The 18,899-nt window shown below is 40.9% G+C and overlaps 1 protein-coding gene across 4 annotated transcripts in view; it reads left to right on the top strand.

Annotated features, from left to right (window-relative positions):
- LOC139477175 (interference hedgehog-like) overlaps positions 1 to 18,372 on the top strand; it is a 128,716-nt gene extending 110,344 nt beyond the window's left edge. For all 4 annotated transcript variants that reach the window (XM_071259727.1, XM_071259724.1, XM_071259725.1 and 1 more), the window contains exons 9-18: positions 946 to 1,086; positions 4,188 to 4,388; positions 5,323 to 5,535; positions 6,016 to 6,218; positions 7,582 to 7,801; positions 8,600 to 8,872; positions 9,786 to 10,024; positions 10,441 to 10,555; positions 11,699 to 12,118; positions 12,999 to 18,372. In XM_071259727.1, coding sequence (XP_071115828.1) covers positions 946 to 1,086; positions 4,188 to 4,388; positions 5,323 to 5,535; positions 6,016 to 6,218; positions 7,582 to 7,801; positions 8,600 to 8,872; positions 9,786 to 10,024; positions 10,441 to 10,555; positions 11,699 to 12,118; positions 12,999 to 13,120 — 2,147 coding nt within the window. In that variant the 3' untranslated portion in view covers positions 13,121 to 18,372. The remainder of the gene's footprint in view (positions 1 to 945; positions 1,087 to 4,187; positions 4,389 to 5,322; positions 5,536 to 6,015; positions 6,219 to 7,581; positions 7,802 to 8,599; positions 8,873 to 9,785; positions 10,025 to 10,440; positions 10,556 to 11,698; positions 12,119 to 12,998) is intronic.
- The last annotated feature ends 527 nt before the right edge of the window (positions 18,373 to 18,899 follow it).

Here is an 18,899-nt window from a genome sequence, read left to right as displayed (position 1 = left end):
ACAGACACAATTAGTGAGAATGGTAATAATGGTCAATAGAGTATGGTTTTAGCAATATTCTAGCAATATCATGGCGGGGGACACCAGAAATGGCCTTCACACATTGTACCCATGTCGGGAACGAACTCAGGTCTTTGCTTTAACCATAAGGCTATCCCACCGCCCCAACTTTATTTTTGTATTCTGTATGGTTTTAGCTATATTCAGTGAGTGAGTGTGAGTGAGTTGGGTTTAACGCCGCTTTTAACAGTATTCCAGTTATATCACGGCATGTCAGCTTAATGTGGGAGGAAAGCCCGAAGTGATGTAGGTCTCAGACGTTTACCACTTCGGTGAAACCCACGAGCACGGGTACGGTGCTGACAAACCTAGAAACATAATCGGGGCGAACCGGGATTCGAACCCACTATCATAGGTTTCTGGCGTGCCCAAGGGACGCAACTCTGCACAGCGAATCGCGGCGCCTTAGACGACTGGGCCACCCGTGCCCCCTTTAGCAATATTCAAGCAATATCATGGCGGGGGACACCGGAATGGCCTTCACACATTATACCCATGTGGGGAACGAACTCAGTTCTTTGCCTTAACCACTAGGATAACCCAACGCCCGAACTTTATTTATTTATGTTGTATATAAATCTTGGTTGGTTGGTTGGTGTGTTGTTCCAGCTAAATGACGGCGGTCTGTAAATAATCGAGTCTGGACCAGACAATCCAGTGATTGATATCATGAGCATCGATCCACGCAATGTTGACATGCATCAACCAAGGCAGCGAGCCTGACTACCCGATCCCGTTAGTCGCCTTTTACGACAAGCATGGTCGCCTTTTACGGCAAGCATGGGTTGCTGAAGACCTATTCTGCCCCGGATCTTCATGGGTGTATATAAATCTTGATTGTCTGTAGATATGACAGAAATAAAAACTTGGCCTCTTTTCTTGCAGCCATGGTACTTGTGATCACCAAGGTGGTGCCATCTCGTGCTGGGTTCTATCAGTGCCAGGCCCTGAACAACGCTTCCTCAGCCAGCGCCGTTATGAAACTGGAGGTCAAGGGTCAAGGTCTTGACCCAACAGGTAACACAGGTATGTTACTTTTATCGTTTAGCTGAGCACATATTTGTTGAATGAAACTAACCCACATGTAATTTCTCCTGCTGTTGTCTGTGGGACCTAATTGTTTATATGTCGCTTTGGGTAGTGCTAACACAATGCTTCCTGCATATTATTGATGTTTGAGCAAGTATATATATATCAAGTACTGCGATGGAGTAGAGCTCTACCATGCATCCATCCACTCACTCTTTGTCTTAGTTGGTCAACATGTAGAACTGCTCTCACTCACTCACTCACTCACTCACTCACTCACTCACTCACATGACCATACAACTATTGACTGCTTTAGGACCAGCATTCATCCTATCAATAAATAATTGTCTTTTTTGGTTAACTATTCTCTCACTCTTTCTCAGTCAGTGAGTCACTCACTCTCAGTCACTCGCTCACACACTCTTTCTCAGTCAGTCAGTCAGTCACTCACTCACATGACTATACAACTATTGACTGCTTTAGGACCAGCATTCATCCTATTAATAAATAATTTTCTTATTTGGTTAACATGAAGAACTATTCTCTCACTCTTTCTCAGTCAGTCACTCACTCACTCTCAGTCACTCGCTCACACACTCTTTCTCAGTCAGTCAGTTACTCACTCGCTCACTCTCAGTCACTCACTCTCAGTCACTCACGCTCACTCTCAGTCACTCACTCTCAGTCACTCGCTCACACACTCTTTCTCAGTCAGTCAGTCACTCACTCTCAGTCACTCACTCTCAGTCACTCACTCTCAGTCACTCACGCTCACTCTCAGTCACTCACTCTCAGTCACTCGCTCACACACTCTTTCTCAGTCAGTCAGTCACTCACTCACTCACTCACTCATGCTCACTCTCAGTCACTCGCTCACTCTCAGTCACTCACGCTCACTCTCAGTCACTCGCTCACTCTCAGTCACGCTCACTCTCAGTCACTCGCTCACTCTCAGTCACTCACGCTCACTCTCAGTAACTCACTCTCAGTCACTCGCTCACACACTCTTTCTCAGTCAGTCAGTCACTCACTCACTCACTCACTCACTCACTCATGCTCACTCTCAGTCACTCGCTCACTCTCAGTCACTCACGCTCACTCTCAGTCACTCGCTCACTCTCAGTCACGCTCACTCTCAGTCACTCGCTCACTCTCAGTCACTCACGCTCACTCTCAGTCACTCACTCTCAGTCACTCGCTCACACACTCTTTCTCAGTCAGTCAGTCACTCAGTCACTCACTCACTCACTCACTCATGCTCACTCTCAGTCACTCGCTCACTCTCAGTCACTCACGCTCACTCTCAGTCACTCGCTCACTCTCAGTCACTCACGCTCACTCTCAGTCACTCACTCTCAGTCACTCGCTCACACTCTTTCTCAGTCAGTCAGTCAGTCAGTCACTCACTCACTCACTCACTCATGCTCACTCTCAGTCACTCGCTCACTCTCAGTCACTCACGCTCACTCTCAGTCACTCGCTCACTCTCAGTCACTCACGCTCACTCTCAGTCACTCGCTCACTCTCAGTCACTCGCTCACACACTCTTTCTCAGTCAGTCACTCACTCACTTGCTCACTCACTCACTCACTCTCAGTCAGTCACTCACGCTCACTCTCAGTCACTCGCTCACTCTCAGTCAGTCACTCACGCTCACTCTCAGTCACTCACTCACTCTCAGTCAGTCAGCCAGTCACTCACTCACTTGCTCACTCACTCACTCTCAGTCACTCGCTCACTCTCAGTCACTCACTCACTCTCAGTCAGTCAGCCAGTAGCTGTATGTTGTCTCTGCTTCCAGCTTTATTTGTGCTGTACGTTTTCTGTTTTACTTAGCTGTAAATCTCAGCCAATCCCAGCTCAATCACACCATAGCCGCGCACCTGCCCCACTTCACACTATGGCCAACTAACATGACGGTGCAGCGACACACGACGGTGGCTATTCCCTGTCTGAGTGCTCGTGCCAACCAACTCCACTGGTTTAAGGATGGCCAGAGATTGAGTCCAACTCGCGGCCATCTTGACATTGCACCGAGCGGGTCCCTGCAGCTGTTCCGTGTAAGGGCCGAGGATTCCGGAAAGTACTCCTGTATCGCAAAGAACGAGAATGGAACTGCATCGGCACACTGTTATTTAACTGTGTTGGGTTTGTTCTTCCTCGAGTTGTCAGCTTGCATTGTAATAGAGACCTAGGTTTGCTGTGGATAGTCAGATTTTCTCTGGAAGGCTGAAAAAGAACTAGTCGTTTGCTGTGGATAATCAAGTATCCTCTGAATGGCTGAATCAGAAAAACTCCCGAATTTCAGAACTTTAAAGCACCATTATTTGGCCTTTAGGAAAAGCTTTCTTTCAAGTCATGGATCACAAATGCATGTTTATGAACTTTGATCTTTGTTCTCCGTTTGGTATGCTGTGATTCATATCATTTCAAATTAGTCAGTCAGTCAGTCACTCACTCACTCACTCACTCACTCACTCACTCACTCACTCACATGACCATACAACTATTGACTGCTTTAGGACCAGCATTCATCCTATTAATAAATAATTGTCTTATTTGGTTAGCATGAAGAACTATTCTCTCACTCAGTCTCAGTCAGTGAGTCACTCACTCTCAGTCACTCGCTCACACACTCTTTCTCAGTCAGTCAGTCACTCACTCACTCACCCTCAGTCAGTCCAAATTCAAATTAGAGGGAGGTAACTCATTCCCTCTATCATTTCAAATTTAAGTAAAATTTTCAGTTCGTTATTGGCCAAAGGGGAATGGGAGCGGAATGGCTTGGTGGTTACACCTAAGATCAGGGTTTGATTTCTTATGTAGATGGCCAAAATGATGTGTTGAATAATTTCTTCTCAACATTGAAGTAAAAAGTTCAAAATATGTTAGGTATGACAGCTTCAGACCATATTATAAATTGCATGAGACTCACAGATTGTTGCAGTTGTGTGGGTTCATTGTCATTGGAAAGGTAATGCGTTTGTGGCATATATATGGTAACCCTTGCTGCTGTTTTTCTTCTTCCTCAAATCAGGGCAACTTAAATATAAATTTTTAACTTCGTAAATGCTCAAATTATTTACTTCATTTTTTAGATGAGACAACTATTGGCGTGACCGAGAGTGACCAGGCAGGGACAAATGAGACCACTTCTGAGAACTTGAAGGTCAACGGAGATATCAAAGTCCCGAAACGGAACAGGCCAAATAAAAATGGTGGCCGTAAGAACAGGAAGAAGGGAAAGAAAAATAAGAGAAAGAGGAAGAAAAAGAAGAAGAAGAGGAAGAAGGGCAAAGGTGAATGTCATTACGAGATGTTGAATTGTAGCAGACACTGAAGCAGGAATGTGTAGAAGGCATATGTAGCAGACATGTGTAGCAGGGCGTGAAGTCATCCCATGACCTCTTCATTCAGGGTTACCCTGATTGGCCATGTGGACAAGGCGTCTGACCTGGGATCAGAATTTGAATCCCTTGGTTTGAATCCTATCATGGGTCTAAAAAATGTTATAGACGCTACATTGTCGCCAACAGGCGAGCACGTTCAGATTGAATTTGAGCACAGTCAGTCTCAGTACTCTACTATGCAGCTCGGGTCATGTCATTGTACTTAAACTTGGTGGGACGGTGCTCATCAACAGGCCACCGTCATATAGCAGGACTATTACTAAAGTACTCACGGAAATGAAAAAAAACTGTTTTTCTCAATTTAAAAATCGACACAATGTGTTACAAAGCTGTAAATACGAAATACCAAAACAACTCGAAAAGTACTAGTCTGGATTTGCTAGTTTGATCTCAGTGAACAATACAAACTGTACTTTACAGGAGGTAATTTGTCGGCACTTTCAACATTCAAAAATAAAACTGAGTCCAAATTGACATAGCAGAAACAGACTATAGGCATTATGCACCTGTTCTCACCTGTCGTCAAGGTGTCATAGGTCACCTTGATCTACTTACACCTGGTTATGCCCTGTTTCACAATAGTCTGTTTTATTCACATTTTTACACACTTTTACGTGTAAAAAGGCATAAAAACATTTGATTCGCTGTATTTGTGCCACGGCCCAATTAGTACTAATTGAGTTGTTTGAATATTTTCATATTAAGATCTGAGATCTGAGGTCGAAAAAACAGTTTTTTTTCATTTCTGTGAGTACTTTAAGTGTGGTGTTACACAGACAGAAGTTGACTGAACCTCAACTCACTTTGTATGTTGTCTTTTTAGCCAAACTGGTTCCCCCATCTCAGCCGCATGTTGACCAACTGTCCGACACCTCGGTCAAGCTGAACTGGACAGTGCCACAGAATGACGGCCTACCGATCGTGTTCTTCCGGGTGCAGTACAAGGAGGTTGCCCCCAATAAGGCGAGCTGGCACACCGACGACCGCGACATCGACAAGGACACCACCATGTACGAAGTGTCCAATCTCAAACCAGGTACGCACTTCTACAAACAACCTGTCACTTTTTTATTCCCCCATTTAAAAAATGGGAGTGATATAGTGATCAGCATGTCCGTTTTACGTTTTTGGAGCAAAATTCCTAACTCATTGAATATGTCGTGTTGAAACTTGCTGTACAGACAAGTCTTGTGGTGAACTGGTGCCTTTTAATGATTTAGGATTTTGCGAAATACTGAACAGCGTTATTTTTTACTTCTCTGACCTGGAGGTATTCAATGGCAATGAACAACAGTTGGGTATAAGTAGCCAAATTCCATTTCCGATTTGCACCAGACTAGGACGATATGTCATCTCCGGATTACTATTGTCACAATATGAATCTCCAGCAGTTGACTTACCAATGTTTCGCTTCGAATAAGGATATATTTTTCAATTATGAGATAAGTAATGAAATCAATTCTATCTAGATTTGATCTGTGTTCAATTTAACTGATACATTGTATTTGTTTTCCAGGTGGAATTTACAAATTTCGTATCGCAGCTGTGTATTCTAATAATGACAACGAGGTCGGACAGAACTCACACCGTTTCTTCATGAAGGTGGCTCCGGCTGGCAAAGCTCATCCCCCGGTGGACAGACCCACCATTGTAGAAGCGATGCCACTCCACAACGAGGAACAGGGGAAGGATGTGTTCGGCATTGGCATCAAGTGGCAGGTGTGTACAAATAATAAATAATAAATAATAATAGAGAGATTTATTAATACTTAGTTTTATTTTCTGGCATTGAATGAGTCTCCAAATATAATGCCAAATTACTTCAAAATTGAAGAAAATATGAAATTTAAAAAAATCAAAATTTTGAACAAAATAACATTTCTTTCCGAAATTGCCTGACAAACAGGTAACAAACACATTTTGGGTCAGTCCTAAGATGATTTAATTGTGATCGTTTACAAGAAAACAACACAACTGCTGTGATACAATGTTTCAAAATTCTATTTCCTAAAATAAGATTGTCCATCTGAAAGTTCATTTTAAGCATCATGCTCGTCACGCCGAAGACCCGGGTTCGATTCCCGACATGGGTACAATGTGTGAAGCCCATTTCTGGTGTCCACCGCCGTGATATTGCTGGAATATTGCTAAAAGCGGCGTAAAACCATACTCACTCATTTTAGCATCATGCTAAAGTTTGAGCAACACAGTGCATTTAAATTCAGACAAGTCCAAGAACAAAAGTGCATTATATCACTAACTATCCTCACTGGTTAGAAGGACAATGTTGATGCCCTGCTCTCCATGTGTACATAACAGTTATAGTGTTGACAAGCTGATGTTACCCGTCAGACGAAGCTGCTTATTATCTAAGTAATCTCTCAGGTGTGTACACTGCAGGTGTTAATTGGTAAGAAAACAGGTAATTAATGGGCTTGGGTCTTAGTCTGACAACTCGTTAGCCAGATGTTTATACAACTGTAACAGCAGGCAGTATGTCTTATATCATCATGTGTTGGACCTGCTCAAAGCAACTGCAAGGTTGTTGGTTTGTTTGTGCGCCGTGCATGGTCAAGTAGCTTCTGTTCCATTTAACTCCTTAGACCAATTTGTAGATTTCAAACCCTCTAAGCATTTTTTCCAAATTTCAAAATTTCCAAAATTCTATATAAGCAACCACTAAAACAGCCCTACTGGATTGCCAAACAACTTTTTCCCCTTTTCGGAAACACATTAAATGGCCTGGCCGGGCCGTGTGCGAAATACGCTGCAGTCGGAAAGCGCACTTAAAATCTCCAATATAAGTAAGTAAGTAAGTGTAGATTTGTGTCTGTGGGGGCATGGTTGTACTGAGTGATCTCCCTTTGTCAAACAAGGATACACTGACTGTGGATTGGAATCCCAGATGCGCCTGGGTAGAATACTTGTTCTGCACATGGGTTTGACAAATGACGTAAATGTCGAGAACAGAGCTGTATCACTTCATCCTGAGCTGACGTGTTGAGACATAACTGAACTACAGTTTTAAGCTTCTCACACAGTCTGACAGTAAATATATAATTTTTTGTTTGCCTTGTTTCAGTATATCCTAACAGAATCCTCACCAATCGAAGGGTTTTTCATCTTCTACAAGCCATACGACTCAAAAGACCAATGGAAAAAGATCACAATCCTTGAAACCAAAGTTCGTGCACATGTGTTGGGCTATCTGAAGCCTGACACAGAGTACAGTATTCGTATGCTATGTTTCAACTCGGCTGGGAACAGTGACAGTAGCAACACTGTTGTGAAGAGAACATTGGGTAGGTTGTAGTTACTGGTGGTTCTTGAGGAAGTGAAGTAAAACCAGGATAGATTTTTTCATGATAACTTCGTGCCAATGTCTGTTAACCCCAGACTAACAATTTTGAGGAAGATCACATATTAGTTCATCGTATTTTGTTGCATGTTTAATTATACCTTCTTTTCAAATTACTTTACCTCAGTTTTGACATTCAAATGTTCAAAACAAGGAATATTTTATGCTCACACTGGAATTGGTAGCAGCAGTTTATGGATGTCACCTTCTTATTGATACTATTGCTTGCACAACTGACTGGATAGTTGACAGTGAAGAGAACTTCTGTTGAAAATCAGAGGTTTTTTAAGTGTGAGGACACCCAAAATTACAGGATTTATGGCTATGGTGTAAAAGAGGCTTAGTATTTGCACATAATGCCTGCAAATACAAAGGCAAATACAAATATTTTGGGTGTCCTCACACTTAAAAAAACCTCTGATTTTCAACAGAAGTTCTCTTCACTGTCAACTATCCAGTCAGTTGTGCAAGCAATAGTATCTTGCTGCTAAGATTTGGTGGGAAACCTCACTCCTGTACATCAGCTCTGTAGATGCAGATAATCGGGGAGGTGGGTGGGATTACTCCTAATATAAAAGAGGGAGTATTCTTAGAAATATTATCAATGATGACTGTTGTTTGATTTCTAGAATGATCTTGTTTCTTTGCCCTCTTTGTACAATGACTTTTGATTCTTGAGGTTGATGCGTGAAAAGTACAATTTAAGAAGTGTTCCCAACTCACACCCAGCACCTATTTTCAGCTCTGACCAAACCTCCCAAAGCATTCCCGGTCGAGCCAGTAACTGACAAGGCCAACACAAGGAATATGCCGCCCCCGGACAAACCCCGCGTCGAGGAGCCCCGCAATCCCACGCACAGGGGGGACGGGATCGACACGGAGAAGACAAGCACCCAGTCCAGCAGCGAGACCCTCTACATGGTGCTGGGAATCGTCCTCGGGGTCATGTTGTTGTTGTTGTTCGTCTTCATCGTCATGTGCTGGTGGAAACAACGACAACAACGTCGCATGATGGGTAAGTGATGACATCAGATGTATACATAGTGGCAACATTGTTGTGTGGATTAAAGGCCAACTCAGATTGTATACATAGTGTATACATAATGACATCATTATAGTGTCGATTAAGGGCCTACTAAGCAATGCTAAGGTTGTATTCATAACGGCAACACTGTAGTGTGGATTGAAGGCCAACAAGATCGTATACATAGTGGCCAGAGTGTAGTTTGGATTAAGGGCCAACAAAGATCATACACATAGTGGCCAGAGTGTAGTTTGGATTAAGGGCCAACAAAGATTGTATACATAGTGGCCAGAGCGTAGTTTGGATTAAGGGCCAACGAAGATTGTATACATAATGGCCAGAGTGTAGTTTGGATTAAGGGCCAACAAAGATTGTATACATAGTGGCCAGAGCGTAGTTTGGATTAAGGGCCAACAAAGATCGTATACATAATGGCCAGAGTGTAGTTTGGATTAAGGGCCAACGAAGATTGTATACATAGTGGCCAGAGTGTAGTTTGGATTAAGGGCCAACAAAGATTGTATGCATAGTGGCCAGAGTGTAGTTTGGATTAAGGGCCAACGAAGATTGTATGCATAGTGGCCAGAGTGTAGTTTGGATTAAGGGCCAACGAAGATTGTATACATAGTGGCCAGAGTATAGTTTGGATTAAGGGCCAACAAAGATTGTATGCATAGTGGCCAGAGTGTAGTTTGGATTAAGGGCCAACGAAGATTGTATGCATAGTGGCCAGAGTGTAGTTTGGATTAAGGGCCAACGAAGATTGTATACATAGTGGCCAGAGTGTAGTTTGGATTAAGGGCCAACAAAGATTGTATGCATAGTGGCCAGAGTGTAGTTTGGATTAAGGGCCAACAAAGATTGTATACATAGTGTATACATAATGGCTTCACTTCTGTTGCAGCCATGAACGGTGTGATCCACTCCAAGTACCAGGATCAAGCCCAGAGAATCTACAGCGAGTCTATGAGGAAGAAGTACATGAATGGATACCCACTCAATGGCCTCAACGGACTGGTTGCCAATGGACACGGTCCCCATGGCAACAGTAACCATAACAACAAGATGAACATCAATGTGAACCCCATGTCTGAAGTGGAATGTCAGATGATAAACTCCCAAGCTGGGAAAGGCAGCGTTCCTGTAAGTACAAAACAACTACAAAGAATATGTTTTTGTTTGTTTCTTTGTTCTTTAACGCTGCACTCAGCAATATTCCAGCTATATGACGGGCAGTCTGTTAATAATCAAGTCTGGACCAGACAAGCCAGTGATTTACATCATGAGCAACGATCTACGCTATTGGGATACGATGGTATGCATCAACCAAATCAGCGAGTCTGACCATTAAATCGCGTCAGTCACCTCTTACAACATATTTGAACCCAGATCTTCACGGATCACAAAGTATGTGAAATGGTTCAATGGATCTAGGGCATGTGTACACTTTTATTTGTCCATCCATCTTCCTTCCCTTGCCCCCCAGTCTGTCTGAGGCCTCGGGGTACCCTGTACAGTAGCTACTCGAACTTACACAATACTGTTTCTTATGTTCACAGAATCACACTCTTGTGCCGAATGGGTCCATACCTCACTACAGCGGCCCTCACAGCACCAGCGACAACAACTTCAACAGCATCAACACAGCGAAAAGCGTTGACGATATTTCCCCAGGTTGGTTACCATGACAATACGTTAGTGTGATGCTTTCTAAATACTAAGGAGATCATAACTCATGTTTTAACATTGACTTTCAACTCACACTCCGTCACAGTGGTGACTCAGCATAACACCACTGCCACAGGCTAATTTGCATATCACATGACCGGACTTTTCTCTTGTTTGTAAACAAACGCGCTTTTTCAGAAATCAGTATAGAACGGACTAATGCAAGTATTTGGGGGCGCTTTACATATTGTTTTGCATAACTATATAGATATGCTGCTACAACTGCGACAGTTTGTTGCATGACAATATATATTTATGCATCAAAGTGACCGTGTCGCTAGCTCTCCGTTGGGCATCGATGACAGCATGTGGAGCCGTACAACCAATGTAAACATAGGATAACTACGCAAAAACAAGTAAATTTTTACGTATTTGCATACTTTCTCAATGAAAGTTAACCATTCTTTGACATTTGTTTATGAAAATGTGTAGACTTGTCAAACATGAAACGGATGAAAAGCATATGCAATATCTTGAATGGACTGTGAAAGATGTGACGAATCGTCACATGGCGCTGGCCTGTGGCAGAGGTCCTATGCTAGCTGGCTGCCAGCCGCATGGAACTCTGGGTAGGAGCGCTTTGTTAAACAGGGCCAAGGAAGCTTCGAAAATTAATATGTACCGTATTCGACGTAATAAGCGCCCAGGGCGCTCTCAAAATTAGAAATAGGTGGCTCGTATTAGAATATTATTTTGTCGAAAAAAACGGAGTTGAAAGATAAATTTCGTGGATTATGCTGACAGCCTGAAACGTTTATATACGAGAGATATATTTTTTCAAGAATTTAATTGCCCATAATTAAGGGTGCATATAACACACGAGCGCGAATAAATAAGTACTGTGTACATTGATCAATCGAAAAGGGTGCTAATTGGGATTGTTCATGAGCAAATATATTAGCAAATATCGCCGTGGGCGCTTATTAGAGCGGGGCGCTTATTACGCCGAATACGGTAAGGGAGACAAGGCTTTTGACCATGAGGCTTGCCATCTCAGGTAAAGTGAAATAGAAAATGAAATGAAATCTTAACATGCTCTCCTCAAACTATTTCAAAACTCCCTACTAAAAGTCAACTTTTTGTACTTAGATCAACCTTTGTTGGACCAAAATGGTGGCACAAGAAACGGAGAAAAACAACTTCACGACCCTGCTGTGTTGTACCGGCTGGGTCAAAGGTCAAGTTCCTTACAACATGTGCCACCCCAAGGTCGTGGCCATTCCTCCAATGAAGCTGACATGTCTGGTGCAGAGACAAATAGTCAAAAATCTCCCAGAATGCATGTTCCCGGCGGAGTTGAGTGTTTCCTCCCAAATGATAGACAGCTTCGGACTTTTGATGGTGGGACAACCCCCAATATATTCAGTGCCAGAAATACTATGGACTCTCTGTCGCCTAGCGACCACATTTCAGGGAATCATGGGAAGCATAAACGCCGCCGAAAGAGGCCGCACAGCCGTGAACACACAACAAAGGATCAAGCTACTAATACAGACTTGAGCAGCAATGGTGAGACGAACGTCCGATTAACTAGCTCACTCTGATAGAATATTGTATGATTCTATGACCTTTGCCTAAAACTGAACAAAATAAGTAGGGTTTTGTGCCAATATATAAGTATGTCTATTTGACCTGTAATAATAATGATAGTGGCAGGCTGTGACTAAAATATTTCTATTAGGTATCTTTTCATCATTTAAATAGATTATACGCTATGTGTGGACATTTTCAAAGATTACAAGACCGAAAGAAATTTTACTGGGCTGGGGCTTCAGGATAGTGGTTTAAGTCACAAACTGTGATGGTGACAGAGGTATAGTTCTCATGACTGTTTTAGTCTGATTAAGACAGGGGTCCTATCTTGCCAGATAGTATATTAGCGTGTACAGTAAACAGCTCACGCAAACATCAATTTCCACTCAACATTCTCGATGTCTTGACCTGTAACGCTAGTGTTCATGCAGCGTTAAAAATTGGCACTAGTCCTGGAGTCCTTACCAAACTGCCCAATAGTTAAGGTATCATAAGGACTAGTAGAAATTGGCCCATTTTAAGGGTTTTGCTATATGTTATCATTATAAGGACTAGTGGACAAAAACTGTTAGTTTCTAATCCTGACATGTATCATGATATAGTTACATCGTATGGCTTGTATAATGCTGGCTGTGGCGTTATAATTAATCATTAGCTGATATTTACATACCATTATATGACAAGAATAATGCTGATTTAGGTCTAGAGTAATGCTGGCTGTGGCGTTATAATGAATCATTAGCTGATATTTACATACCATTATATGACAAGAATAATGCTGATTTAGGTCTAGAGTAATGCTGGCTGTGGCATTACAATGGTTCATTTACTGACATTTATTTTTTGTTCTCTTCAGAGGGGACGATAGAGTTCACCACGTTTAACAAGTCACCATCGCTTTCGTCTGAGAAGTCTCAGTCTTTCACGAACTGTGCCACACAATGTACTGACTACTCCCATATGAACGGGGCTCTCTGACGAAAGGAGGGTGCGCGAGGATTGAGATTATAACGAGAACTTCAAGCACAGTGATATGGACTGAATATAGCTGTTTGTATATATAAATTATCACAACAGAGGGCAGGCTCAAGTCTCATTGGAGGAGATTTGAGGCGGAACATTCTGATTGGACAAACGTCCAGATCATGTGACCAACAAGAGATATTTTCATTGGATGAAATTGGTGCAAAACTGCTGAGATTCGAAATGGATATTTATCATGGAGTGTTGCCATGGAAACTATGGAGCCATTTTCAAAATGAGGCTGTGAAGAGAAATGGCAGAAAGTAGGCCAATGTGACAGGCTTTGTTGGTGGGAGCGAAACTCTTGTGATGGAACGTCAGTATGCATTTGGGCTTGCTTGTAACACTGTATTATATGAACGATGGATCCTAGCCGTTTCATATTCAGGGACCGACATGCTAAAAACTGTCACGCAATAAGTATTGAAAGGACATTACAGCGTTTCAAGTATTTTTGGCAGCTTTTGCAAACAGATAAAGGACTGTTAGAGGCTGGATGGATAAATCATGCTCTTGAAGTGCATAAGAGGCTAAACAGATAAAGTGTGCTGCCATCGCCGGCTGTCTGTGTTGTAAAATGACGGTATTAACCGACGCTGCGGAAGCAGCATGTAGCCACCTCAGTCACCAAAAGATATATTCACACTTTCAGATGTTTTTTTGAACGTTGTTTCAAAAAATGAATTGCTCAACTTAGGGTAACTGTATAGCATCTACAAGGCAAAACGAGAAGATATGTTAAATTATGACTTTTGTGTTATACTGTATATAAGGGTTGCTCAGTATTAAGCCTATATTTTTGTTGTTTCATAAGAGTTAGAAGTCTTATGTAAATTGTGTTGAATTTGTAGCGATACAACCTTACACCTTTACTTGTGATGTTTGAAGAGTTTGAAAGCAAGGCCTGACCTTGGCCCACTTGCACAAAGCGATCTTAGCGCTAAGATGATCGTAACTCCCATACTTTAACATAGGCTTACAATAGTCTTAGCACTAAGATGATCGTAACTCCCATACTTTAGCATAGGCTTACAATAGTCTTAGCGCTAAGATGACCGTAACTCCCATACTTTAACATAGGCTTACAATAGTCTTAGCGCTAAGATGACCGTAACTCCCATACTTTAGCATAGGCTTACAATAGTCTTAGCGCTAAGATGACCGTAACTCCCATACTTTAACATAGGCTTACAATAGTCTTAACACTAAGATCGCTTTGTGCAAGTGGGCCCAGGATTCATAGGACATTTTCTATGTTTTCTACCAAATAGGGCACTTTGTTTACAGTTCCTGCTTATGTCTGCTTTTTGAGGCAACTGCCACTTCATTTTAACAAATTGATAATCCTAAAAGTAAATACTCATTTTCCGTAATGTCACAATTTTAGTCTTTTCAAAATTGTGAAAAAGTAATTTTCTGTTTGAAAACTATATGTTTTGTTTGGTATCCCCAGGACATGCGATACTCAGAACAAGTTACATGAGAGATGATTTTATGAGTGCTTCCAGCATCACTGATTTCACATCGTTCCAAAAAAACATGGTGTACACTTCTTTAAAAGCATTTAGAAGTGATACACGTAACTATGAGAATTTATGGATTTCAACTTCTTTATTATGAGGAACACAACGTTTCGGAGTATATAAAAACTCCTCCAACAGGTGAAAAGATCATCTGTTCCTCATAATATAGAAGTTTACATGCATAAATTCTCTTACTTATGGGGGCGGTCAGGTAGCCTAGTGGTTAAAGCGTTCGCTCGTCACGCCGAAGACCCGGGTTCGATTCCCGACATGGGTACAATGTGTGAAGCCCATTTCTGGTGTCCCCCGCCATGATATTGCTGGAATATTGCTAAAAGCGGTGTAAAACCATACTCACTCACTCACTCACTCTTACTTATGGCGTACAATATTGTGTGAATCTGTGTAACAGTATTACAGCTCCATTCAACTATACTGAGAATGCTTGTCTTCCCGGAACGGCTGGTCTGGACAGGACTTGCGGTTTCTCAACAATGCTTTTAAAATGTGTGCTTGGAAATTAATGTAACTGACTTAGTGTTAATTTAATCAAGGCATAGGATGTAATGGTTGTGGAGTTCAGTGAACACTTATCTCAGGGTTGTTAAGTGGATTATTTTCTTGTCACAATGAATTTCAAACTCTTCAAATTCCTGTAATTTAAAGATAAATGTAACAAGCAGTGCTTGTGCAAATGCAAAGTGTTTATAAAAGTGCATGTTGGTATAATAGTTTCAGATAAGAAATTATGTTGGAAAGAAGTACAAAGTATTTGAATTTGTTCAGTGATAAGGCAGCTGATGTTACACTTAGTTCTAAGTTACACAAAGGAGGTGTAAGGTTACACCAAGCAAGTTCATAGACTTCCTGGAGTAGGTGTTATACCGATGTGTGATACGAATCGATTGTGTGAGTGGTTATATGTGGTATAAATGTTTATAACTGGTTACATTCTAGTGTAACTGATAGGTTACACTAAGGTGTTAACACACTTGACTACAGTGAAATATGGAATATTTTACACTTAAATGTAATTGGTTCAACTCGAATGTATTGATGTTGGCAAATTACACTTGGGTGTAACAGGTTTGTATTTGACACGTAGCTGTTACATGTGTTAAACATGTTTACTATGTCAAGAGGTTACACTTCAGTGTAATTGTGTATACTTGGTGCGACCTATGTGTAGTGTGTATTTCTACACGGTCATGTGTGAAGGATGTGTTAAATGGGTGTTGCCACCAACAAGTGTTTTTGTTATGAGCGAGTGTAAGGTGTTAAAGTATTAATTAACACATGGGTGATACAAAGTGTAACACTACACTCAGATGGACACAAACGAGTGTAGTGCAGATGAAAGTTGAAAGCAGGATATTGTTTTTAGGATTTAGAAGAAATAATATTCTCAAATATATATATCATGTTTTACGAGGTAATCTATGTGGAAATTCAATTTTTCCTGCTTGCATTTTCACGATCTAGACAAGCATTTGTTGAGCCATCGGTCATTGGCTAATGTTGACAATACTCAGCACAGTTGCATTATGGGTAGGGTACAAGTGTCGCACAATGACAAAGTATGGGTAAAGTAAGAATACAAAAATGTTTGTTTAATATACTCAGGTTGAAGTTTAACTCATTTTCTTTAAAAACACAACCATGGTTAGTTTTTTTTATGAATTATATTCTGGAAGGCTGTAACCAGTCCTGTTATATACAAACTACAACCCCAGATGTTTTGCCGGTTTGTTTGAAGATAGAAGAAGGTACAAATTGGCATGTGTCCTGTTCTGAAATATCAGAAGGTACAAATTGGTATGTATCCTGTTCTGAAATATCAGAAGGTACAAATTGGTATGTATCCTGTTCTGAAATATCAGAAGGTACTTCAGAAGGTACAAATTGGTATGTATCCTGTTCTGAAATATCAGAAGGTACTTCAGAAGGTACAAATTGGTATGTATCCTGTTCTGAAATATCAGAAGGTACAAATTGGTATGTATCCTGTTCTGAAATATCAGAAGGTACAAATTGGTATGTATCCTGTTCTGAAATATCAGAAGGTACAAATTGGTATGTATCCAGTTCTGAAATATCAGAAGATACAAATTGGCATGTGTCCTGTTCTGAAATATCAGAAGGTACAATTTGGTATGTATCCAGTTCTGAAATATCAGAAGGTACAAATTGGTATGTATCCTATTCTGAAATATCCGAAAGTACATCATCATTATTGGAAAGTACAAATTGCCAAGGGTCCTGCTCTGAAATATCCGAAAGTACATCATAATTATTGGGAAGTACAAACTGCCACGGGTCCTGCTCTGAAATATCCAAAAGTACATCATCATTATTGGAAAATACAAAGGGGAATGTGTACTGTTTTGAAATATTTGAAGGTAAAATTACTTCTTTTTTGCGGGGGTGATTTAGAAGGTTGAATCCACCTAAATATTATGATTAGGGGAATTTTGAAGACTCGACACATCTCAAACAACTACAATTTATTTTAGACCGGGACTGGGCCACGGGTTTGGACATGTCTTGTCTCCCACCAGGCTGATGTACAAGACATTGTGGGACACTGGTGTACGGGGTCTTCCAAATGTGATATTATCCTGTACTGCAATACTTGGCAGGGCTGCAACACATTTCACATACCAAGTTTCATAGATCCACAAATTGGTTTGAGAGCTGATAATAAGATGACCCACTTTGAAGCAGCTGTTCTGGACCAAAATAAGAAAGTCTTCAAAGCATCAGCCGCATGAAAGGGAGAGAACTCTTCCTGAGTATTCTGTACCTCCCACTGCTTGATCTATCAATAACTTCATCTTACAGGGACATGTTCAAGTCTGTTGTCTCTTCAGAAATAACATATACTCCCTAAATGGATACAAATGTATTTTTACTTTTTTAATGTTTACATGGAAAGATGGTCAGTTTTGGCAGAATAATAATTCACTGGTGACTGTTACAAAAAAAACAACCAATATTGAAAAATACTATTTTTTCCTTTCATTTTTCAGATTCAAAAAGAGTATTATGTTTTCAATCTAGATGAAACAGGTTGTTTCTGATGAATTTGTTGATGAATTATCAAACCGGTTTTCCATAATTAGTTTGTAACATGACAATGATATTTAAAAACTATGCAATTGCAAAGATAGCAATCTCGTTATATGTATTATCTATTTAGCCTGCACCTAGTATGCAAAATAAGCCGTTTTGTATTTTTTTTAAATTAGATAATCTTGTGGATGCAACTCTTGCCATTGTGAGAAATTGTCTGTCAGCGAGTGGGACTGTCTTCAAATTCAAAAATCAAAATGTTGTTTACAAAGTAAATTTGAAAATTAAGTTAAAAAAGAGTCTTCTTACAAAAAGAATTATGTGGGGGTAAGTATTACAGCTAGACGAATATTTCAAGTACTTAGGCAACAATATGTTTGGCATTATGTTTGAATGACAGCAAATATGTGTATTTGTACATATTATTCTGATTTGAAAACAGTTCCCCATAGTAGAAGTCTTAACCCATCATTGAAATCAGGGTCCAGGGATTGTGGGTAATCCTCCGTCTTCCTCATGGTCACATGACTGTCATGTGATATGCTGTCTTATGTGGTCACATGACTGCCATGTGATACACTGTCTTATTGTGGTCACCATTGTGTAAATACTCGTCAATAAATGTATAATAAATGAAATTAACAATGTGTATGTCTTGTGTTTTGGGTTTACAATACGAGGTGGTGTGATCACCTGGATGTGAGTGAATATTGTTTTACACTGCAGACAACTTTATGCCATCCATATCACCTGTAAATACTCCAGTCTGGCCAGTCGAACCATGCACCAGGGGTGGATCACATCGTCTAAGTCCAATTGACGGTCACGACGGTCAGAGCCTGGACAACCAATCCTAGTTTTCAGTCCGCTGTTAGGCCAGTTTTAAAAAAAAAATAATTTGTGAATAATTGAGTCTAGACAAAACAGTGATTGACATCATGAGCATCGATCTATGCGATTTGGCTACGATGACATGCATCAAACCAAGTCGGTGAGCCTGACCACCTGATCCAGTTAGTCGGCTAGTTCACGTTGTCCTTGTTTGAATGTAAATGACTGCTATGTCTATACCGTATACAGTACATACACATCAACACCACCATCTTATGAATTGTAAGATTAAACACAACTAGCAGCGT

The sequence above is a fragment of the Haliotis cracherodii genome, unplaced genomic scaffold, assembly GCF_022045235.1.
Source record: "Haliotis cracherodii isolate W230 unplaced genomic scaffold, xgHalCrac1.p SCAF_31, whole genome shotgun sequence".
Taxonomy (NCBI): Eukaryota; Metazoa; Mollusca; class Gastropoda; order Lepetellida; family Haliotidae; genus Haliotis; species Haliotis cracherodii.
Note: the sequence above shows the minus strand (reverse complement) of the source record. Positions and strands in the feature narration are given on the sequence as shown.